Raw genomic sequence first — 14463 nt, 5'->3', positions numbered from 1 at the left:
TATCTCCGATCGAGGCGTTTTAATTCCTTTGTAGGAACAAGTACCTTCCCACAGCTTCTGAGCAGAGGAAAATGGAGCCTCTCTTCCCAGAGAATGATGTTTGTGGCAGTGCCAAGCAGATGCTCCTGCCTTCCACCTCTGGTCTCCACATCTCTGGTAGGGCAGGGCGGTGAGTGCCCAGCCTGCCCTGGGTGTGCAGCTGCCCCTTTTGGCTGTGAACCAAGCTGTCAGGGCCAGCACTGAGCCCACTGTGTCACGGGCAGGGCGGCTCTCCAGGCTGCAGCAGGTAGACCCCCAGAGGGGAAGGACATCTGGGCCAGGCTGCTCCCTGAACAGGTCAGTGCAGCTCCCTCCCCTGGCCTGGACGGTTTTCCCAGCTGTCCTGGCATGAATCTCCCTGCGTTGTTCTGTGTGTCCTCCACAAGCACAAGCAGGCCATTTGCTGCATTAGCCTCATTATGCTTCCTTTCCAAAAAGCGTCCACCAGTGTCTGCCTTGTGGTTTGGAAAGGGGTTAATGCTTTCCCCTCCCAAACCTCAGCTCACCATTACATCTCCCTTGTGCTGCAATTATTGAATGACACTTCACAACTTCATCTCCTCTCCTGCTACATCTGCTTGCTGCTCCCATGTGCAACCCCGCTCACATCCCAAACATCTAAATGCATTGTTTCCTCTGTTTCCCCTGCCAGCATGGAAAGGAGCCATCCCTGAAGCAGGATTGCCTTTGAGCTGGCAGCAGACGAGTGATTGGCATTGGGCAGCGCTGCTGAGACTCTGGCAGACCGTTTAGCAGAGAACCTTGGCTAATGAATGTCATCCACACCTAGCAGATGTGCCACTGCCTGCCATGCCAGATTTTTGACATAATACAGGGCTGCTGGACACGACAGTGCTCGGGAAAAGCCAGGGAGCGACTCGTGCCTTCAACGTGGTGTTTGGTCCCGCTCGTGCTCTGCAAGAGAAACGAAACCTGCAGGGGGGGAGGGAAGCACATCGGCGTCTCCCGGTCCTCGACCCTGGTTTTATCGGTGCGTAAACTGTATTCGTCTTGCTTTCACTCAATGTGCCGTGGAATCTTAAAAGGAAAACGCACCACCTTTTTGTTTGGTCCCCTGCGCTTCCAGCCCCGGCTCCTGCTGGGCCCTCCAGCCTCCCGCCGGGTCCCAAGATGGGGAACCGAGAAGGGGGCTCAGTGCCCCCACCCCGGGAGGCGGGATGGCCGCGGTCAGGTTCCTGGCACCTGCATCTCGCCGCCGGCGGCATCCCGGGCTTCGACTTTCCTCTCCTGCCCTCCATCGGAGGGAAGCAGCATTCGCCTGGCACACCGGGGGGCCAGGGGGGGAAACTGGCCCCCCGGGGGCCCCGAACCCCTCCGGGTTTCCGGGACTCCCCCTCACCCCGCCCGGCGCGGGAGTGGGGACGGGGCCGCCTCCTAATCCAGGCGTAATCCCGGAGAGCGGCAGTAGAGCGGGCGGCCTCTAATCCCGACCCGCCGCCGCTAATCCCGGCCCGTGTCCGTGGGTGCCTGCCCGTATCCCCACGACCTGGGGCCGATGTCCCCTCCCCAGAGCGTGCGGTGGGGTCCCGGGTCGAATGCCCGGCTCTCGGGGGACGTAAATGGGTTAATGACCTAACTCGGTCATTAACCCGCTGTTTGGCCGGCGGGCGGCGGCACAGGAAGGGGCGGGGGCCGCTCTCGGGTGGCCGCTGCCCGCCCGGTGCTCCTGTAGGCGCCTCGGGCTTCTGCGGCCCCTCTCCAGTCCGCCACCTTCCCGCCTCCCCGCGTCCTTTTTGGGGTGACATCGTTGCCGGCTTTTTCTGTGCGCCCGGGAGCAGCGCGGCCGGCGGTGCGACGAAAAGAGGGATCCCCTCAAACACGCTCCTGGGGGGCAGCCCGAAAGGCTGGGCGGCTACGGGACGTGTCCTACATCACGGGGAGCTCCGGGGGCGCGCTTGGGGGTTGTTCCCTCCCAGCCGCCTGGAAGCCAAGGTCAGTGCGGGGTGGCCGGGCCGAGATGCAGCCGGGGAGAGCGTAATGGGGGGGTCGGTCCCGGGAATATCGTACCCCAATCAGCAATGCTCCAGCTCGCTGGCTGCGAGGGCTCAGGCGCCGATGCACCGTGTAACGCAGGTCTCTTTGCCGCTCTCTCCTTCTTTTTTTTTTTTTTTTTTTTTTTTTTTTTTTTTCCCTCGGCCTCTTTATCTTTCAATTGCAAAGCAATTAAAGGTCTGTATGAATCTGCGAGCATCCCTCCCCGCGGGGCCCTCTGATGCCCGCTGTATTGCCCTTTAGATGCCTCTTCCTTTTTTTGTTTTACAATTGTTGTATCAATATAATGCTTCCTTTCTTCCTCTGTCTCTATAGATACAGATATACAAGGCAAACCAAAGGTTTCGGCTGCTATTCAGTGCCTCTTCATTTGTCCCAGAGCCGTAACAGTGGTGCCCTTTCTCTTCTGGCTGCTTTTCCCTGCTTCTGGAGCAGCAGTTATGGGAGAAGCAGATGGCCACTGATTGGGTGAGCTTTGTGGCTTTAATACTGAATACTTTATGGAAAAGGACTTTATCATGCTTGGTTGGTCAGAGGAACAACGGGATGAGATTTATGACTAGAGAAAATAAATCTTTTTAAGTTTCAAGATCCTTCACAGACCCCACGTCAAGTTGCTGCAGCAGAGCTGGATCTGAAATCCTCTGCATCTTTATTTTTTCCCTCCCCCCTGCCCCTTCTGTCTGTCCTTTCATTGCTCTCCCCACCCCCTCTGCGCCAGGGTTTAGCAAACCTTTGCTAACTTTAGGGACTGTCACTTGCCAAGGCCTTCAGAGCCCCGAGGCAGCACCGGGAAGGGAGAGGCGATCCCTGCATGAAGATTATCCACCTGACGGGAATATGCTGGGCAGTCAGCTCCTGCCAAACCTTGGCCATGCATAACTCAGCAGCCACCCAGGGTCCGGTGAGAAGTTGTGAGCGATGTCCTCATGGACCCGACAGCAGAGAGGTCGTGTGGCCACCAAAGTGACATCTGGCCCGTTGCTCTGAGCTCAGGTCTCCTGAGGAGCTGGAGCCCAGCACTGCCTGACCCCACGCACCCCATGCTGGGCAGCGCTGGGCCAAGGACTGTAGGACTGTCCCTCCTGTCTTCTGCTCTGTCCTCCAGCTGCGGCGTGGCTTCTGCCTGGCCTTACACCGAGGCACGGCCAGGGCTGTGCGGTGGGGCGGGCTCTGCCCCGGCGTGGGACACTGATGGTGGCACACAGGGACAGAAAGGCCCGAGGGTGTACAGGAGGCAGAGGCAGATTTCGGTCCCGCAGGGATTCCCCTTCTTCCATTTCTCTCCCTTTTCTGTCCTTCGCAAGCAATCATGTCTTCTGTCAGGCTGTTAAACATTTGAAGGAAGGTGAAGCTAGGTGAAAGCTTTCCAGGTTTTAAACCTTGATGCTGCTGTCAGGCCAAGTAAGGAGGAGAAGCAGAAAGCCTGAGAAAAATAATTTTGAGATAGAAAGTCAGCAGTGATAGTGGGCTATGTACGAACCATTTAACCAGCCACCTGGTGGTTTGGTGGTCTAGGTTTTGGTCAGTAATAAACTTCTGTGACCCTTTGGTGAATATGCAAATTAATATTTCTAACCAGACTCCGCGTTTTCTGGGAAGAAAGTAGAGGGGAAATTTGGGCACCATCAGGGATGAGGAAAGAGCTGAGGTGCCTGTGGTGTGGCTGAACCATGAGAAAGCAGGTAGGGAAGGAATGTCGGGTTCCTGGGGGGCAGGAGCATTTTCCCCTTGGGGTGAAGCACAGCTAAAGCTGGTATCTGGCCCTTTTTAGGGATTTGTGGTTTTGTGGCATGGTGGTGACCTGACCTGGGAGTCCAGCATTGGTGAGGTGGGGCTGAAGGGTCAGAGGTAATAGGAAGGGACAGGCACCCCAGGGGTGTTTGAGAGCTGGGCTGAGAGCAAGAGAGAACATTGCTGGTGTGCCTCGGCCCTGGCAAGGACCTGGAGGCAGGCAAATATTCATCTGGTTGTGGGTCTGAGGATTCCCAGTGGGTTCCCCATGCTGCTCGGCAGAATTTGCAGTGGGAGAAGCACCGCTCCTCTGTGCACCATGTCTGTGGCTTGATGGGATGCCTCTGGCACCCCAGCACAGGGCTTCCCCAGGAAAGGTGCCATCCACGAGCCTGGGGACAAGCAGAAAGGATGGTGTCAGTCATTCAGCTGAGGCCCCAATTTATTTCCACTACAGAGGCCTCCCTGCCTCCTGTCTCTGCTCTGCATTTCTTCAGGCACCAGTAAAGCTTGTGGCTCCACATTTCGTTTTGAGAGGCTTTCCATTCCACCTGGTGTGCACCTCCCAGGCACCACAGCTGGCCCTGGCCCTGGCAGCAGCAGGCAGAGAGGGTAGCAAGGCAGTTTTGAGCATCCCTTTGTGCCCCCTCCCCACGGTGCCCTGGCCCCACCGGAGTGAGTGTGGCTGGGCTCGTGTGCTTCTGGGAGCTCGTGTGTTCTCTCGGTGAATTTATTTTATGAGTGACTTTATTGAAGTCACCTGGGAGCTGACTCTCAGCTGTGTCTGTGTCTCATAGGAGTAACCACGCACCCGTTGGCCTGGCGTGTGACACGACTCAGGCAGTGTTTCCCAAAGGATGCAGGAGTGTTTCTGAGCACAGGTTGAGCAGCCTTTCCTGGTCCCTCTCCTCTCCCCTTCCCACGTGAAGGTCAGGGAGGAAAGAGAAGACTGACAGCCCCGGGAGCAGGCACTCTGTCCCTTGCAGCCATCTCCACAATAACTCGTCGTGGGCAGAAGACGATTATCAAGGTGGTTAGTGACAACGGTGTCCAGGTATCCAGGTATCCCACTCTGCCAGCCCTTTGGCCCCTGCGGCCGCCTGAATCACCGCCAGGTCCCGGCCAGGGAGCAGCGGACCCTAGGCCGCCCCCCCGCCCCGGGCCTTGGTGCTGTCAGCGCTGGCTTCTGTGGGAATTTGGCTCGCCAGCCCAGCCCCTTCTGAGCTCGGATCCCGGGCTTGTCCGCTGCTTCTGGGGCTTCCCCTTGCCCGGGAACTGTTGGTTGTGCCGCGCCGGTGCCGTCGAGAGGGGCTCGGCAGAGCAGGGGCTGTGCTTTTGGAGGGCGGGGAGTGGCGGGGCTTTGCCGTCTGCGGGGGTCTCTGGGAAAACGGCCGGAACTCCTCAGCCCGGGTTGCCCCTTGCTCTCCGCAAGAGATTTTCTGGAAAATTAAACGACTAGAAAATACATGGATGTGCCGAGATGGGAGCTTGCGGCAGCCGAGAGGCGGCGGGCAGCGATCGCACGGCCGCGTAGGGTGACACCGAGCTCGCTGGCAGCGCGGCCAGGCCCGGCGCAGCTGCCCCGTGTCCCCCAAAATTCCCGGTGAGGCATTTCCACGAGGCCGGGAGAGAGCCGCCGGCAGCGGGCTCTGCGGGGCGCCGGGCTTTGCGGGGTTTGCGATGGGCGCTGCCGATGGGGGCAGCCCCCAGAAAGTCCAAAAGAAAGAGCCCGCGTCCGTCCCGGTGCCGTTCCGCGGGTCGAAGGACGCTGTTCCCTGGGATTCGCTTTTAGAGTGGCATCAGAGGCTGGATAAAAGCTCAGAAATTCCGCCGCGATCCTTTCCAGTCCCAGGGAATTTCGGTAGCTTAGATCACGCCGAAGCGATTTCGAGATCGTATATGTGCCGTGGTGTCCCTTAAAATTTTCACGAATTAAATTAGCGCGTAGGGTTTGGGGTTTTTTTCCCCACTAATGACAGTCATTCGGACAATTTGTATCTTAGAGCGAGAGCTGCAGCACTGAAAGGAGGAAAAAAAGAAAAAAAAAAAAAAAAACCAAAAAACCACAAAAAACAGGAATAGGGGAAAAAAAAATCCCATCACATCTGAAGCAGGAATTGACATCCAAATTTTTACAGACTCACGTATTTTTAATGTTATGAGAATCTCCGTTGTAGGAGACACTGCGTTTTGTCGAATTAATAAGATAAATGTTGAAAGCATATTATATGCAGCCTTTAATCCTAATGCAAGGAAAATCGTAATTGTGTGTGGGATAAGTGAATTTGAAAGCCAAACATCAGCCCACTCTCAGCAAACCCCGCTCCGCTCGCCCCTGGAAAACGCTTTGTCTCTCCTTTTTTATAGTTTAAGGGCTTTCAAAATCTATTTTTAATTATTCTTTTTTTTTTTTTTTTTTTTAATCTGTTTTGTATCTGAAATGACGACGATCAGGGAGGGACTGGTAAACACTTTTCCACGCGGTAAACCCCTTATTTCGGCACAGAGCATCTGCGCGTGTCCCTGTTCCCTGAAGCTGCGCGCGTGTCGGTGAATGCGGGAGCCCCGCGTGTGCAGGGAGAGAGCCCGTGGCCGCTTCCCGCCCCGGAATGGCTAGGAATGGTCGGAAGGCTCCGGCCGGGGCTGCCCCCTGCCCCGCTCCTGCGGGGACCCGGCTCCGGCGGGGAGCGCGGGGTCGCCCGCTGCCGCTTCTCTGCCCGCCGGGCCTTCGCCGGGCGCCGGCAGCGCCGGAGGGCCGCTCCGCGGAGCCGGGCACGGGCATCCCCACTCGGCTCCGTCTCCCCGAGGAGATGTTTTTGTGGGTTTTTTGGGGTTTTTTTTCTACGTGTCCGATTACCCCTACCTGGCAGGTGCGGGGACAGGGCAGGAAGCCGCCGTCGGGATCCCGGCGCCTGGCGGAGCGGCCGTCGGGCACCCCCACTCCCAGCCCCGCACCCCCGCGGGGCCGAAGCGGAGCCGTGGCCCCAAACACGCCTGCTGACCCGGCAGAGGGTGGGTGGGGGAGCGCTCCCCGCGATTCCCACCCCATTCCCCGTTCGTGCCCGGTGGCGGCGGGTCCAGGTGAGGGGCGGGCGGGCGGCGAGCGGGCAGCCCCGAAGGGGTTAACGGGAGGGACGTGGGCTGTCACGCGTCATTGGGCAGATTATGTGCAGCAAACAAAAAGTGTGTGTCTGCGTGCCAGCCCCTCACTGCACCGGGTCCGTCTGCACCGCGCGCCTCCCGCTCCGCCGCCCGCACGGCCCGGCCCGGCATGGAGCGGCGCTGAGAGCCCCAGGCAGCCAGCCCGAAGCCGCCTTTGTGCCACTGTCGGGGCGAGGATTATCCCCACCGTCCCTGGTGAGTACCGGCGGAGGGGCCCCGCCGGCCCCCGCCGGCCCCCGCCGCCCCGGAGCGGGAACAATGCCGGGGATGGCCGTGCTGCCGGCGGCCCTGCCCGGGCTGCAGGGACCGGTGGGGGAGCCTCCGGGAGCGGCCCCGGCGCCGCCCGGCCCGGACAAAGGGCGGCCGGGGGGAGGCAGCGCCGCGGGCCCGGGGGCGCCCCGGGGAGCCGGGAGGATGCGGCGCCGTGGGGAACCGTACGGGGCCCGCCGCCGCCGGGGCCAAAGTTCGGTGGGGGCCGCTCGCTGTCCGCGGTTTCGTTTGGCGAAATCATTCCTTCGGGGAAGAGATGCGTCGGGCAGCGGCGGAACGGGGAGGGCGCCGGAGCGCTTTTCGCCCCGGCCTTCGTTCCCGGGGAGGGGCCGGGACCCCCGCCGCCGCTCCGGGGGGCGAGGTGAATTCCCTGGCGGGGCGGGAACCCAGTCGCACCCCGAAATCGGGGACGAGCGGCGGTTCGGCGGAGCCGTGCCCGGTGCGAGCGGCGGCAGCCGTCAGCAGGCGCACCGGGAGGAGCACCGGTCTTTTCCCGAGCCAGCCCCAAATGACGGATTTCGATGGCAGATGGGGCGGGGGAAGGCAGCCGTGCTCTAATCTGGTCGGGAAGGGCGAGGGCAACGCAGCCGGGCGCGATGCTCCCTCCCCGGCCTCGGCGCCGCCGGCCCCGCACCCTGCCCGCTGCCCGCGCCCCGCCAGCTGCCCGCCGCCCGCATCCCTCCCCTCGTAACGCGCGGCAGCCGGGGCTCACCCCGCTCCATAAATAAGCGTGTCGAGGTAAAAATAATTACCTCTGCTTGCTGCTTTTAATTAAAATCTCGGAGGGAAAGTGCTGGATTATGATAATGAGCAGCCATACGTTCCCCTTGTCACGCAGAGCGGGAGGTGAGCTGACACGCAATCGGCGTCAATGACAAGCCACTGGAACCCACCCGCTCCCCCGGCATAGCCCGCAGCCCGGACCGGCTCCGGGGGTGGCTCGGGACAGGACGTGGCCGGTGGGATTACCGTGTCCCTGCCCACAGAGCCAGCTCCGCCGCGATATCTAAAAAAATAAATCAGCGCGGCAGAGTCCCGGCACCTCGCCTCTGCTCGCGGCTCCCAGCTTGCTTTAAATTTTTTTTCAGATCGGAGAAACTGCTCGCCTGCTTTTTTTCCTTTTTCTTTCTTTATTTTTCCTTTTTTTTTTTTTTTTTCCGGTTTTGGAGTTGTTTTTTTTTTTTTTTCTAGATGTTTTATTTAATAATTCAAGTCGATTTTATTTTGTTTTCCGGGGCATGCCGGTGTACCGCTGAGCGGGACCCAGTGCGATAAAGGCCCCGCTCTGCCCCTCTCTCCGCTCGCAGGGATGGAGGACGCCGGCGTCCAGCGGGGAATATGGGACGGGGATGCCAAGACGGTCCAGCAGTGCTTGACTGACATTTTTACCAGCGTTTACACCACCTGCGACATCCCGGAAAATGCCATTTTCGGCCCCTGCGTCCTGAGCCACACGTCCCTCTATGACAGCATCGCCTTTATCGCCCTCAAATCCACCGACAAGCGCACCGTCCCCTACATATTCCGGGTAAGAGCCGCTTTTCTCCACGTCGGTCCGTGCCCGAACGCGTCTCCGCCGCGGAGCGCAGCTCGGCCCGGGGAGCCCCCGCCGCCGGGAGGCTGTCCCCGAGGGCAGAGCCGCGCCGCCGCCGCCGCCGCTCCTACTGTTGCCTGGCCCCGTGCTGTCGGTCGGTCGGTCGGTCGGTCGGTCTGTCTTTCGGTCCGGTGGATTAACGCGGGGTTTCAGGTGGACACGTCGGCGGCCAACGGCTCGTCGGAGGGGCTGATGTGGCTGCGGCTGGTGCAGTCGGCGCGGGAACGGGAGGAGCAGAACCTGGAGGCCTACATCAAGAGCGGGCAGCTCTTTTATCGCTCCCTGCGCCGCATCGCCAAGGACGAGGAGCTGCTGGTGTGGTACGGGAAGGAGCTCACCGAGCTGCTGCTGCTCGGCCCGGCCCGGGCCCCCGCCCGCACCAACGGTGGGTGCCCCGCGCGGCCGCCCGCCGTCCCGGGCGGGAGGAAGGAGGGGGATCCCCGCCGCCGGGGGGAATCGGGAGGCGGCGGTTGGCTTCGGGATTTCCCCCCGCTCCCGCTCCCCAAACTCTCGGCGCACATATCCCGTCGGCGGCCCCGGCTGACGGCGCTCTCTTTTCTCTCCCTGTCTGTCGTGCCCGCCCGACGCAGGCTCGCCGCCCTTCGCCTGCCCCGAGTGCAGCCAGCGCTTCCAGTTCGAACTGCCCTTCGCCGCACACCTCCGGTTCCGCTGCCCCAAGAGGCTGCACGGCCCGGACACCGGCCCCGCCGCCGAGCCCGCCGGCGTCAAGGACGGCGCCGGCAAGGAGCAGGAGCCCGGCAAGTTCGGGAAGCCCGGCGGGCCGCCGCACCACCCCTTTCCCGGGCCCGACGGCGGCCCGGCCGCCAGCACCAAGCCCTCCACGGACTTCCACAACCTGGCGCGGGAGCTGGAGAACTCCCGCGGCGGGCGCGCCGGGTCCCCGGGGCGGCCGGCGCCCCCCGAGGGTGGCCCTGAGGCGGCGGCCGGGAAGGCGAAGCGGCGCTTCCCCGAGGAGGAAGAGCGCGGGCCCGGCGCGGCGCGGGGCCGCTTCCCGGCGGAGCGGCCGGGGCTGCCGGCGGCGCCCAAGGAGGAGCCGGGCTGCGCCCCGCAGCAGCAGTACCGCGCCGCCGGCTCCTACTGCGGGCTCGAGGAAGGCGGGCGCCTCTTCGCGCCTCCCAGCCCGGAGACCGGCGAGGCCAAGCGCAGCGCCTTCGTGGAGGTGAAGAAGGCGGCCCGCGGCCCCGAGCCCGACGGCGGCGCCGAAGAGGGCCCGGAGCGCAGCTCCCCGGGCGCGGGCGGCGCGGAGCCGGGCCTGTGCCCCCGCGGCGGTGCGGGGGGCCCGCTGGCCGCCCGCCTGGACGGTGGCAGCCCGGCGCGGGGCAGCGCCTTCAGCACGGTGCCGCAGCTCGGGGCCGGCCCCGGGGGCCCCGGCGGCGGCGGGGCCGAAGAGCGAAAGAGCGCCTTCTCGCAGCCCGCCCGCTCCTTCCCGCACGTCCCGCCGCTGGTGCTGGGTCCCAAGCTGGGCGCCCTGGGCGAGCCCTGCCCCGACGGCGCCGCCGCCCCCGCCCGCCTGTACGCCGCCGAGGCGCTGGCCGCCAAGCTGCCGGGCGGCGGGGAGGCGGCGGGCGGCGGCGGCGGCGGCGGGGGAGGGCTGCCCAAGCAAAGCCCCTTCCTCTACACCACGGCCTTCTGGCCCAAGAGCTCGGCGGCGGCGGCGGTGGCGGCGGCGGCGGCGGGGCCGCTGCAGCTGCAGCTGCCGTCGGCGCTGACGCTGCTGCCGCCGTCGTTCACCTCGCTGTGCCTGCCGGCTCAGAACTGGTGCGCCAAGTGCAACGCGTCCTTCCGCATGACCTCGGACCTGGTCTACCACATGCGCTCCCACCACAAGAAGGAATACGCGCTGGAGCCCCTCGTCAAGCGCCGCCGCGAGGAGAAGCTCAAGTGCCCCATCTGCAACGAGTCCTTCCGCGAGCGCCACCACCTCTCCCGCCACATGACCTCCCACAACTAGCGGGGACAGCCCCACGGCCCCGGGACCCCCGCGCGGGGAACCCCCACGCCGCCCGCCTCTCCCGCCCTTCCCGTTCGATGCACGCGTTTCCACTGTCCGGGGAGGGGCGGGGAGGGCAGCGGGTGAGGAGAAGAAGGCGAAGAAGAAGAAGAAGCAGAAAAATGAAGGTTAAAAAAAAAAAAAAAGAAAGAAAAAAAAAAAAAAAAAGAGCATCGGGAAAAAAAGGAAAAAAAAATCAAATTACTTAAAAAAATACATTTTTAAAATGTCATATATTGCAACATATTGATGCATTTGTCATACGTTTCTACTTAAATTATTAAGCACTTATGGTTTAGATGTAATAATAATTCTATGTCAGGGTAAATTTTTATTTTGGATATGAAGCTAAGGGCGAGGGGAGCGCGGCGGGGCCGGCGGGCGGCGGGCCGGGGTCCTGCATGCACTGGGCGCTACCCCCGTCCGGCCCAGCCGCCCGCGCCCCTTCCCTCCGAGTGTCACTGGTGCCCGTGGAATGGAGTCTCGGTAGTTCCGTGTTACCTTCCCTTTCCCGTTTGGGTTTGTTTTGGGTGGTTTTTTTTGTTGTTGTTTGGGGTTTTTTTTTTTTCCTTTTTTTTTTTTTCACCTTTTTTTTTTTTTTTTTTTTTTTTCTTTTCTTTTTTTTTTCCCCTCGCCCCTCTGGAAAAAAAAATGAGATTTATTAAACTTTATAGTTTATCCAGGTATGTTGGATGCTTTGACAATAAATGACTTTATTTTCTTCAAAGCACCTGGACGTTAATCGATGCGGGGGAATGGGCGGTGACGAAGGGGTGGGCCCTCGGCTGCGCGGTGTAACCGGGCCCCCGGCCGTACCCGGGCCGCAGGGAAGGGCAGAAAAGCCCGAACACACCGCCTCTTCTCTGCGCTCTCCTTCGCTCCTCGACTGCCTTCCTTCGGCCCCTCCGACAGCTGTCCGTCTTTCCTCTGTGCATCTTTGCTTTTGTCTGGCGTTTCATTCAGCATTTATCTCTCTTCTTCGTCCCGTCTTTCTCTTCCTTTCCTCTTCCCTTCGTGTTTTGGGTTAATTTCTTTCATTTTGCCTCTCTTTTTATTTTTGCCCGTCTTTTCTTTTTCTTTTTGTCTTTCCGTGTTTCTGTATTTTCCCGCCTCACCTCTTCCAGGAGCCCATATTGCCCCCCGCCCTCGCCGGGATATTGGTGGTCCCCGGCTTGGAGGATGGGCACAGCCGCGGAGGTTGCCCGGGGCTTGTCTGGGGTGACAGGACCCAGGGAAGCCCCCAGCCCGCACTGTTTTAGGGTAGGGAGTGCTTGAAGGGGCCGGGCTGCGTCCCTCTCTCCTGGAGCATTTGCCGGGGTGATGGCATCGCAGCTAGGGACGCACGGGAGGACCGATACGAGGGGGATGCTCCCTGGCGTGGGTGCACAGCCTGGTCCGAAGGGCACCGCCTGCAGCGGGTGCGTTTAGTGCCAGCCCCGCGTGTTTTGCGGGGCATGGGAGGGCGCTGGGGGACGCAGCAGCCCGGGCATGTGCCGAGAAATGGAAACCCGTTTCCACATACAGGCTGCAGCCACCCTGGCACCGAGGCTGTGCGTGGCTCAGCAGGTCACTGGCAGAGAAAATATCCCAAAGCCTGTGCTTGGGATACTTGCAAGGCCGGAGCCCACGGCAGAGCGGGAGAGCCCCACAGCGTCGCGTAAATGGGGTCCAAGGTGCCACCGGCATCTGCTGCCACGGGGTTTGGGGTTTACACCGAGTACCCGGACCTGCTGCAAAGCCTTTACAGTTCCTGGGGAAGTGCCTGAGCCTTCACTAGGACAGTCTAGGAAAGTCCCTGCCACGGACAGTCCAGCTTCCCGCTGGTGTCGCTCACTCTCCCAGTGCACTGAGCCCGGCACGGCACCGGTAACCCCCGAGCCACGCCAGGAGCCGCAGCGGCTCCCCTGCTCTGACTCCCTGCCTCAAGAACACGCGTAGCTTCACCTGCCGCCGTTAATCGCGGGGGCGAGACACCGATTGTCCCGTGGATTTTCCTTAAAAACGGTGCCAGCCCTGCGCGTCTCTTTTTTGAGGGTTCCCCGGGATGCTGAGACGGGGCTCCGGGGGATGCGGGCGGGCTGCGGGGGATGCCGGGGGCGGCAGAGGCGGGTGGGCACCGCCATCTAGTGGGGCCGCCGCGGGGCTAGCGGGTATGCTCGGGGCCCCGGCCGGCTCCTTCCCTGGGGATGACGCTCCCGACTCTTCTACCGCGGCAGCTTCGCTTCTCCAGCAGCCCCGGGCTGGCTTTGGGGTCGCTTTTGGGGCTGGCTCCTTCCCGCACACGGGGACGTTCATAGCGCTGGTGTTAATTATGTTCTCTCTGCGCTTGCCCTGGTGCTGCTGGAGGGATGGTGCTTCTCCTGCGCGAAGGCGCACTCGGAAACGCAGCAGGCAGCTGCAGGTTTCAGAATCTCTTCCATCTGCCCCAAATATTTTATGGCCTTTCACAGCCGTGTAGCGTGCCGTGGCCCTGCCCTGCCCTGCCCACATCCTGCAGCACCTTGCTTTCTGTGTGCTCCTTGTGGCTCCCTCCGAAGGCACGGTGCTAAGCGCCGGGACTTCTCCCATCGGGTTTGGATGTGTCTGCAGTCAGAGCCCTAAAAACACTGTTAGGGCACGTGTGGTGCAGCGGGTGCCTGCGTTGTTACTGCCACACAAAGGTCACACCGTTCCTCTCTATAAGTACAAAAACCTATAGACTAGCGGCCAGGGAATTTAATCCAAGACTTTGTTTTGGATAAATCGGATATCAGACTCCAAAGTGATAAATCAAACTCCAGCTAGTGCTTCCTGCACAAGCAGAACATGCCATAATACGGGCAGGCAGTGCCCATGAGCCTGTGGAGTTGGATGTTGCATTGAGGGGTTCATAGGAGTTCCCCTTGGGCCGTTTGGGCTCAGGGCTCGGCCACAGCAGATCCCTCACTCCCCAGAGCCATGCTGCCTCTCCTTAGGTCAGCATGAGTACCATTGCCACGTACTGCTCCTTTGTCAACATTGCTGCTGCTGCATGGGAAACGGGAAGAGAACCTCCTTTCTTCTTTTTTTTTTTTTTTTTTAAATGTCTTTCCTTGTCCGTGGTTGAGGCTGTGCTGTGTCTCTGCCCAGCACAGGTGCTGGCTGGGCTGTGGCACCAGCTGCCATTTTCCCATGCAGGTTCCATACCCAGCATCACAGCCCAGAAAATTCAGTGCTGGGGCATCACATGGGCATTTCTCTGTGACAGAGCTGCCCCTGTGAGCCTGTGCCAGAGCCCACAGACTCATCTGCCTCCAAAACCCACCCGCAAGGGGCATCTTCAGTGTACTGCAGAGGAACAGTAGGAGTAGGAGCTGGGAATAAGGACAAGCAGTCTTCAGATTTGGGGAGCCCCTTCCCTGCATCCTGCAGCACTTAAAGCAAGACTGCTCCATCTTACCTGTAGTCGGGCCACACTGCAAATTATAGCAATGCTAATAATTCCAACAAATCCTGATATTAATGCTGTTACTGGGGAGCAGAAGGCAGCTTTGTACCCACAGAGGTTTCTGTTTGAAGGTGCAGTAGTCGGGCTGCCACGGGTAGCAGACCCACAGCCTGTGCACTTTTGGGCTGGAGCTGGGGGTAGCTGCCTGCCTCGGGGCCTGATCCCATCCTGCTG

The 14463-nt window shown here is 60.9% G+C and overlaps 1 protein-coding gene across 2 annotated transcripts; it reads left to right on the top strand.

The window, feature by feature from the left end:
- Nucleotides 1-246: 246 nt before the first annotated feature.
- PRDM8 (PR/SET domain 8) lies at nt 247-10913 on the top strand. Of its 2 annotated transcripts, XM_040064676.2 has the most exons (6): nt 247-336; nt 692-1030; nt 2368-2520; nt 8526-8746; nt 8966-9197; nt 9403-10913. In XM_040064676.2, exons 4-6 carry the CDS (start codon nt 8528-8530, stop codon nt 10782-10784), a joined length of 1833 nt encoding a protein of 610 aa, XP_039920610.1. In that variant the 5' UTR covers nt 247-336; nt 692-1030; nt 2368-2520; nt 8526-8527; the 3' UTR covers nt 10785-10913. The 2 variants fall into 2 exon arrangements, with proteins under 2 accessions (XP_039920610.1, XP_039920609.1); XM_040064675.2 differs by lacking the exons at nt 247-336; nt 692-1030; nt 2368-2520 and adding an exon at nt 7029-7143.
- The last annotated feature ends 3550 nt before the right edge of the window (nt 10914-14463 follow it).

Source organism: Hirundo rustica, chromosome 5 (genome assembly GCF_015227805.2).
Source record: "Hirundo rustica isolate bHirRus1 chromosome 5, bHirRus1.pri.v3, whole genome shotgun sequence".
Taxonomy (NCBI): Eukaryota; Metazoa; Chordata; class Aves; order Passeriformes; family Hirundinidae; genus Hirundo; species Hirundo rustica.
This window is presented reverse-complemented; position numbering and strand designations above follow the sequence as displayed.